The sequence below is a fragment of the Megalobrama amblycephala genome, linkage group LG8, assembly GCF_018812025.1.
Source record: "Megalobrama amblycephala isolate DHTTF-2021 linkage group LG8, ASM1881202v1, whole genome shotgun sequence".
In the NCBI taxonomy this organism is placed as follows: Eukaryota; Metazoa; Chordata; class Actinopteri; order Cypriniformes; family Xenocyprididae; genus Megalobrama; species Megalobrama amblycephala.
The window spans coordinates 12,270,754-12,289,882 of NC_063051.1; the positions used below are offsets into that span (position 1 = coordinate 12,270,754).

The following is a 19,129-nucleotide window of genomic DNA, read 5'->3' on the forward strand; positions in this document are numbered from 1 at the left end:
GACAGGGTTATGGGTAGGGTTAGGGTGTGGTTGGGGATGCAGCTCCACCCATCATGCCCACAGTAGGTCAAGAGAGGGGGAGCTGGAGCTCCAGAGAGGGGGAGCTGGAGGTTATGGCTCTGCACTGAGTAGCCTCTCTATTCTTCTGCTTTGGGCAATGATAAAACATCCAAAACATCTATAATACAAGTGTTTCTAATAACAAGAGTATTTCTACCTGTGAAACGTCTTTGTTAATTAAGAGTAATATTCCTTTCATGTTCAATCTTTCTCTGGAGTCAGAGTGACCGTTGGTTATCAAGTCTCCCTTCAGAGACTGACAGCAGCTGTTCAAACATGCACAATGACAAGCACAAGCATATGTTAAGCACACATGTTAAGGTTTTCAGTTTTGTTTCGACTTTTAAATAGTTTGAATAGTTTCTGTGTAATATATTTTCACACAGCAGGGAAACTTTTCCACATAAAATAAATCAATTTTGTAATTAACTATCGCTTTGTGACCAATAATGTGACCAATAACTATCGCGTTGGTTATATGAAAGCTTTAGAACACAGCAGAAAGCTTCTCCGATGCTCATTTATGTGGAAGGATTCCTCTTCGCATTCCAGGGATCTTCAACACCTAAGCAGTAGTATTACAGCCAACAGCACCCTCAGCTGTTAACATGATAGAAGTTTTATTTTGATATCCTGATCATTTTTATGCCCCACAAGAGTTGTTTAACAAAGCCCCCATACAGAAACACACATTTATATTAGACAAATATAAGTTATTACATTGGACTATAATTATATATGTAAAAAAACAAAAACAAATGCCATGTGTGCATGATTTATGTGTGCATATGTGTTGATTTTAAATAAACAGTAACAGTTATTTAACAGTAAAATATCCTGTTGAGATTCCCATTCTCTCTCTCTTTCTGCTTAAATACTTTCAACAAAAAGGGAGGGCAGGGGGAGGGGAGGATTTGTGTGGGGGAGGGGCTGTGCATGTGGGCTGTTGTCACAGGGACAGAGGGAGGTAGTGCAGAGTTGGATAGAAGAAAAAAGAAGAGGCAAGAGACAAAAAAAGAGTGTGAGAGGCATGGCAGCGTAAAGCTTGGAATTTACTTATAACTGCTACAGTGCAATGGAGATTCACAGAGAGAGACTGGTATGTTTCTTAATGCATGTGAAATACAATGACAGCTTTTATCTGTTTACATTTTTAAAACCACTCTGTCTTCATCTCTGCCTCTTATTATCAGCTAATAGCCTTTTGCTTGTAAAGTTAAGGAGAGTGCAAGAGTATTTTTGTTGCACATGCATTCTGTTTATACATTATAAAGTCACATTTTACTGTTTGTTCCTATTGGTTTGTATGGTTAGTGTAGGTATGTGAGATTTTAAAATGGTGCAATTTTAATTTGAGGAAAGTGTGACATGCAAAGTGGAGTAATAATATATCTCTCTTTCTTTCAGGTATCTGTGTTTATGAGCAATGGTGGACAGATTTGTGCACACCGTTAGCATTTACAATCAAAAATAACACGCTGATACTGAATTCTGGTTAAAACAGCATGGTGAGTTTATGCAACAATGCAAAAAATGCATATTTCTTATTTCTATGTGTGTATATGTTGGATAGGATTCTGCTGGAAAGTGTGTGTTCAGCAGTAGCCAGAGAGAGTAATGACTTTACCAGCTGTTTCTTTGCTCTCATCTCATTAGTCTTTTCGCTATCATAGAAAGAATGAGAAGTCTTGAATATTTTTTGTTTTACTGATGAAAAAATGATCTCTGTTTAGATTTAGATTTTGAACTACAGGATGGCCAACATCTAATCAAACTTTATTTGCAGTACATTCTGTAATATAATGACTAATACATTTAGCATCACAGATCTTCAGCCATTTAATTAGTTAAAAAAAACTCAAGATGTCCAACCTAGAGCATGTGTGTATGTGTGTGTGTGTGTAGAGGATGTGCTTTGTAAAAAGATCCCAGGCTGAATTCTTGGCATTCCGGGTGCAGCCATATTTATGGACGGGATCCTGTATCTTCAGTGGAAGCTCGAGGAAGTGTGTGAATTGGAGGGAAGCAACATAAAGAAATAAAGAAACAGGCATTTGACTGTTTTCTGTGTTAAATATTTTTAAATGAACACGAGTATTTGTGTTTAGCAAAGATTTGTTGGGATTAGCGAGGAATCTTAACCCTCTAGAACTCTGGATAATGTGCTAATGTTCATGTATATTTGTTTAAAATGCTCTTAAACTCTTAGTGCGCTGTCAGTCTCCTACCCTCTCTAGAACTTCGCTCTAATCTGTCGATTCTAATCTGCCTTCATCATCCAGAAGGCACACGAAAATAGACACACATGCACAAACGCATACAGTATACAATAACTGGTTGTAAATCCAGCATTCAATCACTCATTTAATTCGTCTTACCCTCATCAAAATGTGTGAGGATGATGTGTGAAAGGTTACTGAGATTACACTCGCACAGATTAAGATGTAAAGAATAGATCTTGTCTAGATTGCTAAGCAGTTCCATATGGTGAATTCTTGTTATAGTCCAGTTGTGAATTTGAAGTGGTTTTGCAAAACCACTACCACATGATTTTCCTGTTATTTTCTATTTCTGGTGAAGAAACATAACACAAGGTAGCTAAAGGAGCTATTTAAAGGGACCGTTTACTCAAAAATGGGTCATCATTTACTCACCCTACAAGTTTGGAATTATGATTTATTTCTCATTGGTAAACTTTACTTTTTCTGTCGTGTGCTTTATTTCTCAGCGATGAATAAAAAAAATTCAGAATTTTTATTTTTGGGTGAAATATCCCTTTAAATGCGTCCTCTAGCTATCGTTTGCAATATTTCTCAACACTGTAAAAAAAATCCCACCTATTTCAACTTAAATTTTTTAAAGGGTTAGTTCACCCAAAATTGAAAATGATGTAATTTATTACTCAGTGAGGCCTCCATTGAGAGCAAAGCCATTCAAACTCTCAAGGTCCATAAAGCTACTAAAAACATATTTGAAACAGTTCATGCAAGTTCAGTGGTTCTATCTTAATATTATAAAGTGACACTTTTGTGCGCCAAAAAAACAAAATAACGACTTTTCAACAATATCTATATGGGCTGATTTCAAAACACTGCTTCGGAGCTTTATGAATCTTTTGTTTCGAATTAGTGATTCGGATCTCCTATCAAACGGCTAATGTGACTTTGGCGCTCCGATTCACTGATTTGATTTGTAAAGCTCTGAATCAGTGTTTTGAAATAGATATTGTTGAAAAATTTTGTTTTTTTGGTGCACAAAAAGTATTCTCGTCACTTACAACATTAAGATAGAACCACTGAACTCACATGATGAACCTTTATGGACCTTGAGAGTTTGAATGGCTTTGCTCTCAATGGAGGCCTCACTGAGCCATCGGATTTCATCAAAAATATCTTAATTTGCTTTCGGAAGATGAATGAAGGTCTTACGGCTGTAGAACGACATGAGGGTGAGTAATAAATGACATTTCATTTTTGGGTGAACTAACCCTTTAAGTATAATCAAATTGGCTTCACAACTCATTTCAACTTAAATTATATTAAACTGACTTTAAAAAATAGAGTTGAATCCTATAAAAAAATGAAATTGCTCAAATTATTAATGTAAAAACATATGCTGCCATGACTTTTTGATCATGTAATTTTTTTTACAGTGAATGCTGAATAAAAATTTAAGTAACATCATGCAGAATTTTCAGAATTTTAATGTTTTTTTGTGAACTATCCATTTAAATACCTCCTCTAGCTATAATGTGCATCATTTCTTAGCAATGAATAAAAAGTAATACCTCCTTCCTCTATCTTTTTCAGTATCTCTCAATGAGGAATAAAAAGTAGATAGTAATACCATACAGAATTTTCTATAAATTTCTAGAATTTTGCATACTATGTAATAGTAACATTGTGTTTTTCGGTGAACTATCCCTTTAACACAGATGCCATCAAATATTCCTTTAGCATGTACAGTATGCAATAATATATATATATATATATATATATATATATATATATAATTTTTTTTTTTTTTCTCCATTATATATTTATCACTTTTCCAGGTGTGGTAATGATGCAGTGGTCATCTGAGTGGGCGGAGCAACACTATGATGTCTCCTCCACCACATCATCTCCAGTTCACCCTAAGCCCCTCCCATTCCCTCAGCCCAGTCGTCCTGCGTTCTCAGGCTACACAGATGACATCAGTGCCCTCAGTGCCTCTAGCTTGCTAAAGCGCTATGCAGAGAGGTATTCCTTCAACTCAGCCTTACCAGAACATGGGAGTTTCCTGAGAAGTGAGCAGCACCAGGAGCCGTGGCCTGGGGGGTACAGCACAGACGGGCCTCCCGGTTTAGACCCACTGAAGGGGAGCGGAAGTGATCTTTCAGAGCAGCAGTACAGCAGCGGTCCCACGTCTCAGGATTACCCTTCATCCTACAGCAGCCAACATCTGCTACCCAAACCATCCTATCTTCCGTCTCCAGCGTTTGCCTTGCCGTCTGCTTACCTGCCCCCCGCACCAGGCTACGCTTATCCCCAGCAATGCGGTCTGACGGCTAGTTACCCTCACAGCACCCCTGCTCTGCTGCCCTCGGGCATACACACCCCCACGCCTCTTCACAGCAGCCACGGTGCTGCTGAACTCCCACGCAACAGGAAGTTTGGCTTCGACCAGTCCAAAACTGCCAGAGTGTCACCTTACACAATCAGGGACAAAAGCGAAAGGCAGAACAGTGACAGTGGTACAAATGTCAATGAAAGCTGTGGGACGGACATCCAGAGCTACAGGCCTGATAGACTTTCCACTCAGTCCGACCTCGAGGCCGATTCTGTGGGCAAGACCAGTCACCTACGACCTCCGGAGACAAGGTCTTATGGAGGTCCGGGACAGTACACATATCCCTGAGTCTGCTTGATGCAGTCAGTCGATACCTTTTTTATACATGATTATAGCAATACTTGAACGTATCAAACATCAGGGCGAATATTATACGGTATGAGACCTGGGGCCAGTTGCATAAACCACTTAGACTAGTGGTAAAAGTTAAGACACTAATGTTTTTCTTGAAGAGTGGTCCTAATTTTTTAAAGTCTGTAACATAAAAAGGTAGATTGGTGTAATTTGCATTGGAAAAATAACATCGATTACCCCTTGGTTAACTGCAAGTTGGTCAAACTAGTTCTTAAGACACAGTCTTAATATAGTGACTAAGTTTATGCAACTGGCCCCAGATTACAGACTGAGAAGATAGATGTCTCTCTTATGCACATTATCATTATTCCTGACTGCAGCTTCAATGTGACCTATAGCACAAACACTCTTTTATATCCCTGAAATCACTCATTCTTTTTTTATACTCTTCCTTTCCTCTTTTACTCTCTCTCTCTCTATAATTATGTTGTGCAGTGAAGCACATTATGGTGGCAAGCACTAATCCACCGCTTCAATCAATGAAATCCAAGCCAAAGAAAGACTGAAAGAGAGGAATGGAAAAGAGAAAGAGAAATATGGTAAATCAAAACACACACCTGAAAGTTTCATATGTCATATGTGTAATATAAGGTTTTCATACATTTTGTTAGTGAGCATGTGAACAATAATTGTCATGGATGTTCTTCAACACTGAAGTCAGTGGGATAAAACACTCTTCTTATTTTAGGAATATTATCCTCTATAAACTTTGAATGTAAATCTAATTTCCCTCAGGAATTGTGAATGAAGCCATACTTAATGTTTAAATTTTGAGTTTGACAGATGTTTTTGTCTTTTATTGTCTAGTTAGTGTAGTTTCTTTGTCATGTCCATCATTAAAGAAAATATTTGTAACCTTACAAACAGTATTTCAATGATTACAGAACACATAATATATCTAGCTTTCGCAGGGCTGCTGCAAAAAAGGCTAAAAGGGTCTTTTCCACTATTCACCTATTGTGACGTTTACTATGGAAACCCACAGAGCTGTCCCAGCCCCCTGAGTTGATCACTGGATGTGTTTTCCTCTGACCCTCTGACCTTTCTCTGTTTTAAATGAGGCGTGTGAAAGAATAGAGAGCTTTTGTTATGGAGAGGCAAACGGGACATCAACTGAAAATGTACAAACCAAAATGAAAATGACAGTGTAGTTAATATTTAAATTAGATTTTTTTTTTTTAACACTCACAAATGCAGTATATGGAACAAAGTCATGTTATTACAATTTTCATCTACCTCACTGTTACATTGCTGTATGTTCAGAGTATGCAATTGTGTATTACATGTCTAAATGTCTACCTCAAGAAAAAAAAAATACACAAAATAAAAACTATTGTACCGATACAGCATTTGCTTTCTTTATTTTTTTGTGCATTTTGCATAAAAACTGAGAAATATCCTATATAGGACTGTAAAGTTGTGAAGGAAAAAAAACTTTCAAAAGTCTGAGGTTCGTAAAATTTTTAAAGGTCCCGTTTTTCGTGTTTTTTTGCAGCTTTGATTGTGTTTATAGTGTGCAATATAACATGTGTTCATGTTTCGCGTGTAAAAAAACACAGTATTTTTCACATAATTTACTTATCTGTATACCGCTGTTTCCACTGTCATAAAAATGGGCTGATGACTTCCTTGTTCTATGAAGTCCCTCCTTCAGAAATACGTAACGAGTTCTGATTGTGTCAGCGGTTCCTGTGTTGTGATTCGACAGCAGCTTAGCGCATCTTGCCCGGAAAGGTCACGCCTCTTACCATAACGTGGAGATGCACGCGCTCAGTGTTATTGTAAACATGTCTTTAATTTTACCCTATCAATTTGAGCCGGAATCAGACCCGGTGATTGGACTGCGGGATGAAAATAACAGCGTTTCGACGACATGGCGACAAACACATAGCCTGGTAATACCAGACTCTGCTACTTCACTTTGCTTCGTAGACAGAGTCTGGAATGGCATAATAGAGAAGTGTTTTCTCTCTCGCTAGGGGACGCTTGTCTGAAGTTTAAAATCATTGGTTACCCGTAAGCCAATCAGATACGTTTAGTTATGACGTATGTTATCTGCCTGTACAGCCGCATCGAAGCACAGACATCATGCATCGAACTCAAATCTATGATTGAACTTCCACTGTAAACCTGTTGTAAACACATGATGATGTGAGCGAAATACCGGAGTGAAAATGGCTGTAAACGACTTTTGCAGATTATGCAAAGTTAATGCATCCCGAAGTTTGCATCCCGTGTCTCGTTTCCCATTTCCGCGGTCGTTTCGGTTTTCGATTTCTCTAACCTACAATGTAAAACTCGGCGCTTAGCATCTACGTCACGGCTCTCAGCCCGCCCTCTGTTCGTTGATTGGCCCGGCTGTTTCCAGACCGGTGGCAAACACAAAGCTCTGACGCTGTATCAGACTGAGTACAGAAGCGAAATGAAATTGAGCGGAAGTAGAAAGTCTGACGTAGTCAGGCTAACAAACACACTCTAGAAACGCAACTCTTGTGTATTCCTGTGGGCGGAGGTTAGTCAAAAAACTGTTTTAGTGATGTCATTAAAGAAGGAAGTAGAGGGATGTAGTCCAAACTGGCCGTTCGATGTAGGCGACTTCTGTTAAATAAAATATCTCGCTTGGCATTGAACTTTGAGCTTTAAAATTTTACAGATTTTTTTTTTTTATTTATACTCTAACAACAACATTACACACTAACTAAAGTTTGAAACATGGGATCACGAAGAATGGGACCTTTAAATGTTATTAAAAGATGTCTAACAAGGTGATTTAAAAGAATTTTAATATATTTGAAAATATACTTTATTACTATAATAGCCAAGCTGATTTTCAGCATCAGTATATATCATATATTCCAGGATTCTTTGATGAATAGAAAGTTCAAAAGAACATAATTTATTTGAAATGACCATTTAAAAGTCATTACTGCACTTTTGAGGAATTTAATGGCTTATTTGCTGAATAAAAGTATTAATTTTTTTTTCAACATAAATGTATCTGATATTGATATAAAAAACAGTAATATATGCAGTCCTTCTCAAATATACAGTGATTTAATTATCCCACAATCTGCAAGTATTAAAGGCATTTACAAGCGTTACAGCAAACAGTATTTATGCTTGAGTATGCTTAAGCACTGTAGTTCCGTAAGAGCCAGATGCACAGCTGGTGCCGTTAGGTCACCTTGTACCGTGTGCAGGTTGACATTCACATGTCATGGTCTTCAACTCCCAACAGAAAATCACAACCTTATGGCTGTGCAGATGTGTCTCTATGTAGCCTTCAATTGCATGATCTTTCAAGGAAAAGGTCAAGGTGATGTTGTGTTCTTTTTTTCTTTTTTAATCAATATTTTTTTTATTGTCCTTTTATGAAAACAGTGTACAGAGGTAATTCAGTGATAAAGTAAAAAATCTTTTCTAAATCACTCTCCCTGCCAACTTGATTCTATAAATGTTTTTTATTAAATTGTATTGTAGTACAATTTTAGGCTCATTTAAATTATTGACATTTTCATACAGTGTATTATTTGCCCTCTAGTGGCCAACCATTTAAATACTCTCACAAACAATTCTGAAAATCATAGAATATTCCTTCTATTATCATTTTTTTCCCCCACACATTCTTCTCATTTTGGATTTCCTCAACACTCTCAAACTAAACACTAAACACAGATGCTGACTTTTGACTCTCCACTTCTCCTTATGGCGACCCCCCACCCAAAACAGCTCCCTGCAGTCACTGTGCAGCAGAGTGTGACAGATGCTCTATTCTCTCCGTCCAACCCCCACCTCCCAGCACACACAGCCCTCAGTGCTTTGTTTTTCAGAAGTTTCAATACTGTTCTCGCTTCACTGTGAGCCATTTAATCTTAGACTGATGAATTGGGTCTTTCATCTTACAGATCAACATCTTTGTGCAGTTTTGAGAATGGTTCTTGGTCTACACATTGATGTGATCCATATATATATATATATATATATATATTTCAAATTCTGATTTAGATCCATCCTTATTGATAACCAACAAATCATTAAAAACATATCTGTGATTAAATCTTTTCCAGCACTGCACTCTCTTTTATACAACATAATGAAAAATATCTAGCATGTATGCATCTACCAGACAATCACTGATAAATGGGACATATGTTAAGGTGAAGATCTAGAGTGACACATTATTTAGTAACTGCAGAAGTTTTGTACATGTTATTGTATTATTTGTCTCCTGAGGATGATATTCCCCCTGCAGCTGCTCTCCTAACACATTTAAAGAGAGAAGTTCACACAGAAACTAAAATTCTGTAACCATTTACTCACCGTCATGTGACCACTTTTCTTTCTTCCGTGGAACACAAAAGGAGATAAACATTTCAAGAGTTCCCATCATCAAATGTTTCCCAACATTTTGGCCTTGTCAGGTTCAAACATCCTTTGATTAAAAGAAATGCTGATCTGCTGATTTTCAGTCACATATTTAAAGTTTAAATATTTACCAGTTAAACACATTTTCCAGTAATTGGGTGTGGCGCTTAGTAAAGTGCACCAGAAACTTGATACAGTGAGTAAAATCTAGACTAGTCCATGTAGTGGTTTGGTATACAGTATATTCGTAATTCAGTCTAACTGAAGACATTTCACCTCAAAGTACCACAAAATTGCACTGCCTGTTCTGTTAGTTAAGCTCTGTCTCACTTTTTTTAACAACCAGTCAGATGTAAGGACATTTGGACTTGTTTTTAGTGATTCTTTGTTTGGCTCAGGGGTGTAGTGGAGGAATGCTCTTCAACAGCCAACACAGAGTTCAATTCATCAAGATAAGAACACAGCAATGGAACATACACAACCCCTTCAATGACAGGAAACAGAAACCTCAGGAAGTGTTTGTCAGCAGTCCTATACAAAGTCAATGTTGCGTGGATCCAGCAACACCATACAACAGTGATTCCCGAACAGAGGATGTATGTGTACTCCAGGGGGTACTTTAATTATTTAGTCACCGTCGCGTCGTTCCAAAACAGCAAGTCCTTCGTTCATTTTCGGAATACAAATCAAGATATTTTTGATTAAAAATCTGTGAGCTTTCTGGTCTCTGATAGACTGCAACATTATTACCACTTTCAAGGCCCAGAAAGGGAGTAAAGACATCCCTAAAATAGCTTCCGGGTTCTGCATCAGAACACCGGCTCAGTATTAGCCGACACTGTAAACGTGAGCACCATAGGGTTGTGACGGTGAGGTTTTCCCATCGGTAAATTGACGTGACAACAACAGTAATACCGGCATCACCGGTTCCCTCTTTTGCACCTTGCTTTTAAATCACTAATTTGAAAGTGAAAGTAAAATGCGCACGACGGGCAGACATAACAGTGCGGAGCAGAGCGAGCGTTTTCAATTCAATTAATCATAGTAATAATGGCCTGAAAATGCTCCGCGCCAGTAGACACGCACTGTTATGAATGTCCGTGCATCGTGCGCATATACTTTCGCTTTCAAATTAGTGGGTTGGTGGGTTCATTATTATTCTTAATGAAAAAATCTTCTGCCATCATCTTGTCAGTCAGCTCCTCACTTGTAATAAATGAAATCTGACTCCTGCTGCTGATCTGTGCTGCGACTCTCGCTTGGTTTACGCTGCATTGAGCAGATGCGTTCAGTTTTTAATTGTAGTGTCTGTTTTCTAACTGAACGAAATGATTTTTATTACTATTAAAGGTGCCATCGAACATTTTTTTACAAGATGTAATATAAGTCTAAGGTGTCCCCTGAATGTGTCTGTGAAGTTTCAGCTCAAAATACCCCATAGATTTTTTTTTATTCATTTTTTTAACGGCCTATTTTGGGGCATAATTAGAAATGCGCCGATTCATGTTGCGGCCCCTTTAAATGCTCACGCTCCCCGCCCACGGAGCTCGCGCTTGACTTAAACAGTGCATAAACAAAGTTTACACAGCTAATATAACCCTCAAAATGGATCTTTACAAAGTGTTCGTCATGCATGCTGCATGCATGCGTCGGATTATGTGAGTATTGCATTTATTTGGATGTTTACATTTGATTCTGAATGAATTTGAGGCTATGCTCCGTGGCTAACGGCTAATGCTACACTGTTGGAGAGATTTATAAAGAATGAAGTTGTGTTTATGAGTTATACAGACTGCAAGTGTTTAAAAATGAAAATGGCAACGGCTCTTGTCTCAGTGAATACAGTAAGAAACGATGGTAACTTTAACCACATTTAACAGTACATTAGCAACATGCTAACGGAGCATTTAGAAAGACAATTTACAAATATCACTAAAAATAACATGATATCATGGATCATGTCAGTTATTATTGCTCCATCTGCCATTTTTCATTATTGTCCTTGCTTGCTTACCTAGTCTGATGATTCAGCTGTGCACAGATCCAGATGTTAATACTGGCTTGTGTAATGTCTTGAATGGCTGGCATATGCAAATATTGGGGGCGTACATATTAATGATCCCGACTGTTACGTAACAGTCGGTGTTATGTTGAGATTCGCCTGTTCTTCAGAGGTCTTTTAAACAAATGAGATTTATATAAGAAGGAGGAAACAACGGTGTTTGAGACTCACTGTATGTCATTTCCATGTACTGAACTCTTGTTATTCAACTATGCCAAGATAAATTCAATTTTTAATTCTAGGGCACCTTTAATGTTATAGTCCAAAATGTCTGTTCGGGAACAGAGAGGAATACAAAAGCCCAACTCAATGTGAGGACCTGGTAATTAAACAGTCTGTGTTCAAACTGCTAATGTTATTGATATGCAAATAAGAATGTTAACTTGAAGTTTTTGAATGTCTAATGTGGAAAGAAAGAAAACAAGCACACGAGCATAACTGGAAGGCTGCTTTATTGTTTGGAAAAGGTTTCGTGCTCAAATGAAGACAATCTTTCACTGATTCTCACTAAGTCAAGTGGTTGTGCAACACACCCTCTCCTCTCCAACATCAGTGGCAAGAGATAAGAACAACTTTATGAACCAAAAACCATTTGAATTATTTTCAGCAAATGAAGGAAATAGCATCTCAGTCATGCTACAAAATAATAGACAGAAATCAGTATTTATAGAAAAATAAAAAGAAGTGGCTGAAAATTAACATAAGCTGAGCACAGAAGGCAAACTGTTTCTCTTTCAACAGACTCAACCTTTAAGAGATTCATCGAGTGACCGACGCACTCCATTTCCCGCCCCATGCTATTTGACAATCTCTGATGATGAAGTCAGGCTGATGCCAGTTAAGTTTTCTTTTTTTTATTTTCTTTTTTTTCCTCTTTTTGTAATTTTTTTGGGGTATTTTGTAATTTTTTTTGTTGTTTATTTTTGTTTATTCTTTTTTTCTTTTTAATAGATGTCACAGACATTCTTTATTTCAGTTCTTTCTCCCAGTGCTCATTTGAAACAAGCTCCACTTGTTTAGGAGAATTTTATGCAACATCATCTACATTTTTGACAAACAAAATTGGCAGCAAAAGGCACCTTAAACAAACATAGAAAGACAAGAAAAGCATAATATAAAGCCTAACCAAACCTAAGACTGCAAATTGCATTGCTGTGTATCTAAGAGATGAAGAACAAGCTAAGCTTAAGTCAAACTGCATCACACACATTTAAAGTGACCAAATCGTCACACACACTTCGTCCCCTCCCCCCTCCCCACCCCACACGCACACAGGCGCGCACACATACTCGCTCTCTCTCAGACTCGGACTGAAAGATCATGGCATTTGCCGATTAAGCCAAGAGATGAAAACGGGGGTTTATGAGGGAAGAACATGTGGCGTCTAGTGCATATGTACGTAGTATGTGAGTTGGAGATGGTAGGATGTATTCACACAGGGTGTAAATGAATTGCTGGTAGTGCATTCCCCTCCCAAAAACGGGCGACATAAGCCATAGCGAGCAGCCAGTACATCGTCGTGCATCGAAAGCTAGACCCGCGCACGCACACAGACATCACTCGCTCAAACCCAAACGTCTCGAACACGCACACAAGCGCACACTGTGTGGGCCAGGTCAGAGTTTTGGTCGTTCACCGAACGTATTGCACGAAAGAAAGAAGAACGCGAGAAAATGACAGCCAGTAGTGCTTCCCCTCAACTCCAAGCAGAGGTCAACACAGAGGAGGACAGTGCTCTCATGTCATATATACATACATATGCATATGTGTGCATATATATACACATATGTACATATACATGTATACATAAATACATATGTTGTATAGCTCTATATATGCCTTGATTTATGTATAGATTTATATATACTTTTTGCATCGAACATATATTGGATTCCCCTCTTTAATGTGAAAAGTGTGTCAAAAAATCTACACCTAACAAATATGTCACAGTCTACCTAGTGAGACCAGGGCAATGAGTGAAGCCATTCTATTAAGGTTATAATTATTTTTCAGTATTAGATTAATAGCAGTAGTTTTTTTAAAGTATTTCTGTATTTACAAAAAACTATGCATGCTGTTAAAATAAAATTATATATTACATTATTTATAGTCTCTTAAAAAGTTCATTCTTAACTTTTCAGCATTTTGTGCTGCTTACAACATAGCCTATACTGTACAATATATTTTTTTAAATTGATTTTTCATTCATTTTTGTTTTTAAATGAATGTATGAACATTTATTTGCTCTTGTTGTTGTTGTTGTTGTTGTTGTTTATACAGTTGAGCCTGCATGGCTGCATAAATGAGAATGGTTGAGCTTTGCTGAGCAGAGGTTTTTTTTGTTTGTTCGTTTGTTTTAGTTCAGGTCAACACCCTCGCATGCAGCAACTGGACCATCGACACCAGATGAAAGGTAAGGGAAAACTGCTGACATCACTAAAAGAAACTGAAAATGTAGTTGCTCTGATGTGTGGAGTTGCCCGGCTCACAGTAAGCTGCTGTGGGACCAGTGCTGAATGGTTATTTGGCATTAGTGTGGTGGACTACTGATGAAAAACAAGGCTGACCAGGGGTCGAATAACTGCACATTTAAAACCAAGTCCCTCTGTAGAGCAGCGGTGAGAACTATCAGCATTCTCAGTCTGGATCTCATCTCATCGTCACTGCCACAGCAACACTTTTATTACGGCCTGAAATCTCTGAAGCTCGGCTCTGTGTCAGATAGCCCTGCTCTTCTCTCTACATGAGAGTTCAATGTGGTGGGAGAGCTCCTGCTTTAGCTCCACCCATAATACAAACATTCTCTGGACCTACTGAAGGCCCTTATTGATCACATCAGAGTTGCATGATACATCTGTGTTGTATCCTGAGAATAATGGGGAAAGTCAACAAGCATCAGTCTGTCTGAAAGCGTTAAGCAAGAGAAGATCGCTCCACTCCTGAGACATTCCAGAAACTTCCAGACACAAAATCGCACACATAATCAGACAAACATCTTTGGCTTCTCCTTAAACAGCTGTGACTGCCCAACCATCCCGCTGTTTTCTCTCTCAAGTCCTGGCTACAATCAAACCATTGCTGAAGATGTGATGGCTTTATACACGGATAAAAACGCCCGGCTGACCCTCGACGGGACCAGCCGGGACGAGACTAGACTTAGACACACTGCAAAACTCTTTAAAGAAACGGCATGTAGAAATCAAATGAAAAAGTATCATAATTCTATTTCTCTAAAGTAAAAAACTGCCACTTTCTCGAAACGGTTATAGCTCATCTCATCTAACCCCTGATGAGGATTAAAAATGCCAACCAACTTGCTACACCCCTAATAATGCCCAAAACTTTGACCCCCACCCTACCCTCTTGCCCCTCCCTGGACCCACCTACCATGTGACCCGCAGCGCGGGCAGTGCCGTAGGTGAGGTAAGCAATATTGCTGCATACAAATAAAATAAGAAGCATTAGGAATTACAGTGTTATTTTTTGTATCATTTTCCTCTCGTCTCCATACACACACACATTCCAACATTTAGTTTTCCCATTCATTATCTCCTGAGCAGCAAAAAAAATGGGATGTCCCTTGTATCCTTCCTCTCCAATAATGTGCCACAATGCTAGTATTTGTTTCAATGTACGTAAGCCACTGATTAGTCACAGGCATTTTGCACCATCTGAAGCCAATCCCAAATGTTTGAGAATCAATTTCATAAAGTTAAGTAGAGGAGAAGGCCCAATTCGGTTTTCTCAGTATCAAATCAAATTAAATTTGATTTCTGGTCATAAATTTAGCCAGTGGACAGCCTAAAACATCGTCAAGCCACTGTGGTGGTCTGTATTAGTGTTTTGTGGACTATGATTACTCATGCAAAATTTCTGATCAAAACATGCCATCATGCAAGTCATTTCTATGCATTGAACAAGCACAATAATTTATTATTCATTTGGAGATGTGTATTGGGGGCCCCTGGTTATTGCCCCCGGTCCTATCGGTGTGAAAGCCCATGTAGAAAAAGCCTTTTGATGCAAGTATAACAAAGTTATCATGACACAGTTACTGAGGGTGACATGGGCAAAATGTTAAATGTTAATTCGTTTTTTTTCCTCCCATTTCTCCTTTTTTGCCGCTCAAATAATGTAAAGACCATGTAAAATATATTCGACGCTAACAAACGCAAAGAGACCGTTGGAATCAGCCAGACTCTTAGTTTTGTTTCACACTCATGTCTATCCTGCTCACTCTCACAGTAACGTTGAGTTCTTACACATATGCAATGAAACGGTGCAGACTCCTTCGCAATCCACCTCGGCAAGCCGATTCTTTCGTGAATGAGTGTTTGTTTTCTGCATGGAAAGTTCGCCGACGCAGTTCAGAAGCATGGGATTCGATCCTAGTTTTCCCTTGGATTATCACATTCCTGCTCGGTGAAGAGTTCCATACTGAAGCGCGATATAGCCCTCTAAAATACACTTGATCAAGTATCTGTCTTTTTGAGTTCGTATTTGATTCTGTTTAAATCAAGTCTTGATGCAACAGTGTCACACAGGAAGCTGATTATGTTTGGTTTAACTTGTAAGAGTTTTCAAGCTTTGAGGAACCCCAACATTTTTCTTCGCCTCGATACACCAGTGACGTTTGTAAACAATTTTTTGTCGTGTTACTTCGGCTTTGTTTTTTCCCCTTAAATGAAATTAATCTGTACATCTGTATAGTTTAATCAGGGTTTCCATTCGCTTGAAATGACAGTTTTTGTTATAATATCGTCATGATCATTATCACTGTCCATGAGTTTTATCGCAGAAGTTTTAACACTTGGATTCCCTGACGTCTTTTTGGTTTCGGCCTTTCTCCTTGCGGCCCTTGCCTTCGTTGTTTTCGTCCTGCTTCTCCTTCTCGGGCTTGGTTACACTGTCATAGGATGGCAGGGATGCAGTGGAAGGTGTGCCCTCTTTCTTCTCCTGATTGGCCCCTCCGTTCTCCAGCTTGTTGTTGGCCGATCTGCGTTTGCAGATGAAGCCTCTGCGCGCCAGGTGGGAACGGTATGCCCTCTGGATCACGACAGCCGACACCTCCTCCTGCTTACGCCGCAGCGTGGTGGTGATGGGCTCGTACGACACCTTGGAGGGATTCGCCGCCACGAAGCGTTCCTCCATTTGCTGTCGCATCATGTCCAGGTCGCCGCTGTCGCCCAGCACGCGCTTAGTAAAGGCAAACAGAATGTCCAAGCAGTGAATGCGGTCGCCACTCACCATGGGCATGTCCATGGCGATCAGCTCGATGATGTTTGGCTTTGGCACACGGAGAGGATGTTCTAATGTATCCGCAAAGTCCGGCAGTTTGGCGAAGGTGATGAACTGCGAAGCGTCGGGGTCGAATTTCTCCCAGATTTCATAGAAGGACTCAAAGTCGTCTTCGCACAGTGGATCAGCACTCTCCTCGGTGGCGACACTGAAGTTCTCCAAGATGATAGCGATGTACATGTTCACCACAATCAGGAAGGACACGATAATGTACATTACAAAGAAGAAGATTCCCACTGAGGGGTTGCCGCAGTCGCCCTTAACAGTGGTTCCTGGGTTCTCCTTCTCTGGGTTGCAATCAGGGGGATAGTTCAAGATAGGAGCCAAGAGGCCATCCCACCCAGCTGATGTGGTGATCATGAATAGACAGATCATGCTGTTGCCAAAGGTTTCAAAGTTATACATGTCATCAATTCCTACTTCTCGTTTCACGTAGGCAAAGTTAGACATGCCAAATATGGAGAAGATGAACATGACAAGGAAAAGCAACAGGCCAATGTTGAACAGTGCAGGAAGTGACATCATCAAAGCAAACAATAATGTCCGGATGCCCTTAGCTCCTTTGATTAGACGGAGGATGCGGCCAATTCGAGCCAGGCGGATGACCCTGAACAAAGTTGGTGACACAAAGTACTTCTCAATAAGGTCAGCCAGGAACATACCTGAAAAACACAGCAAAAACAAATGACAAAATTGTCCATAGCTCTTAAAAAAATATATAAAAATAACATTTGGACACAGCACTCACCCACAATGGACAGAATGACAACAACGCAGTCAAAGATGTTCCAACCATTGGTGAAATAGTAGTGTCGCAGAGCAAAGAGTTTCAGGACAAACTCGCCAGTGAAGGACACAATAAATATGAAGTTTATCCAGTACAAGATGTTCTCTGTCTCATCTGACTGATCATCTGTTTCCACCATCATGGTTACCATGTTAAGACAGATGAGCATCATGATGGAAATGTCAAAGGCCTGCTGAGTGACAAAGTCAAATACCATCCCCTGGATTTGGTTCTGTAAGAAAAGGAAAAGAAGAAGAAATACAGTACAGAAGAGATGGAGATTAGTACGGGGGACTAGGAATGTTACTTAAAATGAAAATGAAAAAGTTAGTTATCAATAACAAATGTAATATGTAAATGTAAAATATTTGAAACTGACAAATAAAAAAAAATATTTTAAACTGGTTATGTTTAAAAAGTGTAGTTAAATGTAACAATAAAACAAATTAATAAAAAATAACAAATAAAAATTAAAAATGTTTAATTTGTATTTTTTATTTATTTTTTTAAAGTTAAATGTAACATTAATTTTAGTTTAGTACATTTTTAAATGCAATGTTTAAACTACATTTTTAAAAACATTTACAAATTGCTTTTCTTTATCCTTTTTCCAAATGCTTTATTTATAGTCTCTCACTGGACAGTTCACATATGGGAGCAGCCAATGAACTTGTTTATTTAAGTTGCACTGACATAGACACAGAGATTCCGGAAAATATGTCCTGAGATTCGTCCCAGATTTTGGTTCTTTCACACTGCCAGTGATTTTGTGGAATCTGTGTGTGCATTCACACATCCCATAAAGATCCCGTAAAGACACGTGACATCAGGATGTGACATGTAATTTCTCTGCAGCGTCTTAAGTTTGCTTATGATCTGCGATTTCCCCATCCCGGGATTGATCCCGGAACATGTTTGCGTTCACACAGAAGGCAATTTTCTGGGATCAACACGCTGTGCGAAAGGGGCTAATGATGGCCAGATAGGCACATCCCAGATCTTAATGCTTACCAGAGGTCTAGGAATAGGTTTCTGTGGCTTCTTTGATCCCAGTTTCTTCATAGCATTGTAGTATTTTTTCTGTTCTTCTGTCATGAAGATATCCTGACCTCCAAAGTATAGGGACAAAAGAAGACTGGTTACAACCTGACAATCTTGCTCAACCATGTTTGCTCAATTGGGGCACATGTCCATACAGACCCACAGCATTACACACTAAGGCTGTTATTCAGGAGTTTTCCCCATTAAGCACTTAACTGAAAGCTCTGACAGAAGAGGAGATAACATGGAATACAGAGAGAAAGAAAGAAAGTGCAAAGAATAGAGAAGAAACAATGCAAAATCTTTGTAGAGGTGAAAAAGAGAACACTTATCTTTTTCTTCTGTTGATTAAAGTTGTCAATGATGACACCAATGAATAGATTTAGAGTGAAGAAGGAGCCGAAGATTATGAAGATGACAAAATAAATATACATGTAGATGTTGTCCTCATAGATGGGCTGGTCCTCAACCTGCAAGAAACAATAAGCAAAAAGTGACTTACTTGAACAAAGCCAGTAGTGTCAAACTATAAAGACAATTAGAGCTGATAT

The 19,129-nt window shown here is 38.8% G+C and overlaps 2 protein-coding genes across 11 annotated transcripts in view; one reads left to right on the plus strand and one right to left on the minus strand.

Annotated features, from left to right (window-relative positions):
• Positions 1-993: 993 nt before the first annotated feature.
• On the plus strand, positions 994-6,369 carry si:dkey-195m11.8 (fidgetin-like protein 2). 2 transcript variants are annotated; one of them, XM_048199323.1, is made up of 5 exons: positions 994-1,159; positions 1,468-1,568; positions 4,115-4,933; positions 5,461-5,564; positions 5,937-6,369. In XM_048199323.1, the coding sequence occupies exons 3-4, from the start codon at positions 4,123-4,125 to the stop codon at positions 5,529-5,531; spliced, it is 882 nt and encodes a 293-aa protein (XP_048055280.1). In that variant the 5' UTR covers positions 994-1,159; positions 1,468-1,568; positions 4,115-4,122; the 3' UTR covers positions 5,532-5,564; positions 5,937-6,369. The 2 variants fall into 2 exon arrangements, with proteins under 2 accessions (XP_048055280.1, XP_048055279.1); XM_048199322.1 differs by having other exon boundaries at positions 5,461-6,369.
• Positions 6,370-11,887: 5,518 nt separating this feature from the next.
• The window catches only part of scn8ab (sodium channel, voltage gated, type VIII, alpha subunit b), a 60,604-nt gene continuing 53,362 nt past the window's right edge, over positions 11,888-19,129 (minus strand). For all 9 annotated transcript variants that reach the window (XM_048199328.1, XM_048199324.1, XM_048199327.1 and 6 more), the window contains 4 exons: positions 18,911-19,048; positions 18,549-18,653; positions 17,499-17,769; positions 11,888-17,412 (listed from right to left, as the gene is read on the minus strand). In XM_048199328.1, the coding sequence (XP_048055285.1) occupies positions 16,256-17,412; positions 17,499-17,769; positions 18,549-18,653; positions 18,911-19,048 (1,671 nt within the window). In that variant the 3' untranslated portion in view covers positions 11,888-16,255. The remainder of the gene's footprint in view (positions 17,413-17,498; positions 17,770-18,548; positions 18,654-18,910; positions 19,049-19,129) is intronic.

Coding starts and splice junctions, on each gene's coding strand:
- si:dkey-195m11.8 (XM_048199322.1), top strand. CDS start 4,123: ATGATGCAGTGGTCATCTGAGTGGGCGGAGCAACACTATGATGTCTCC. Junction 4,934..5,460: donor GGAGACAAGGTCTTATGGAG/GTCCGGGACAGT, acceptor TATGTTGTGCAG/TGAAGCACATTATGGTGGCA.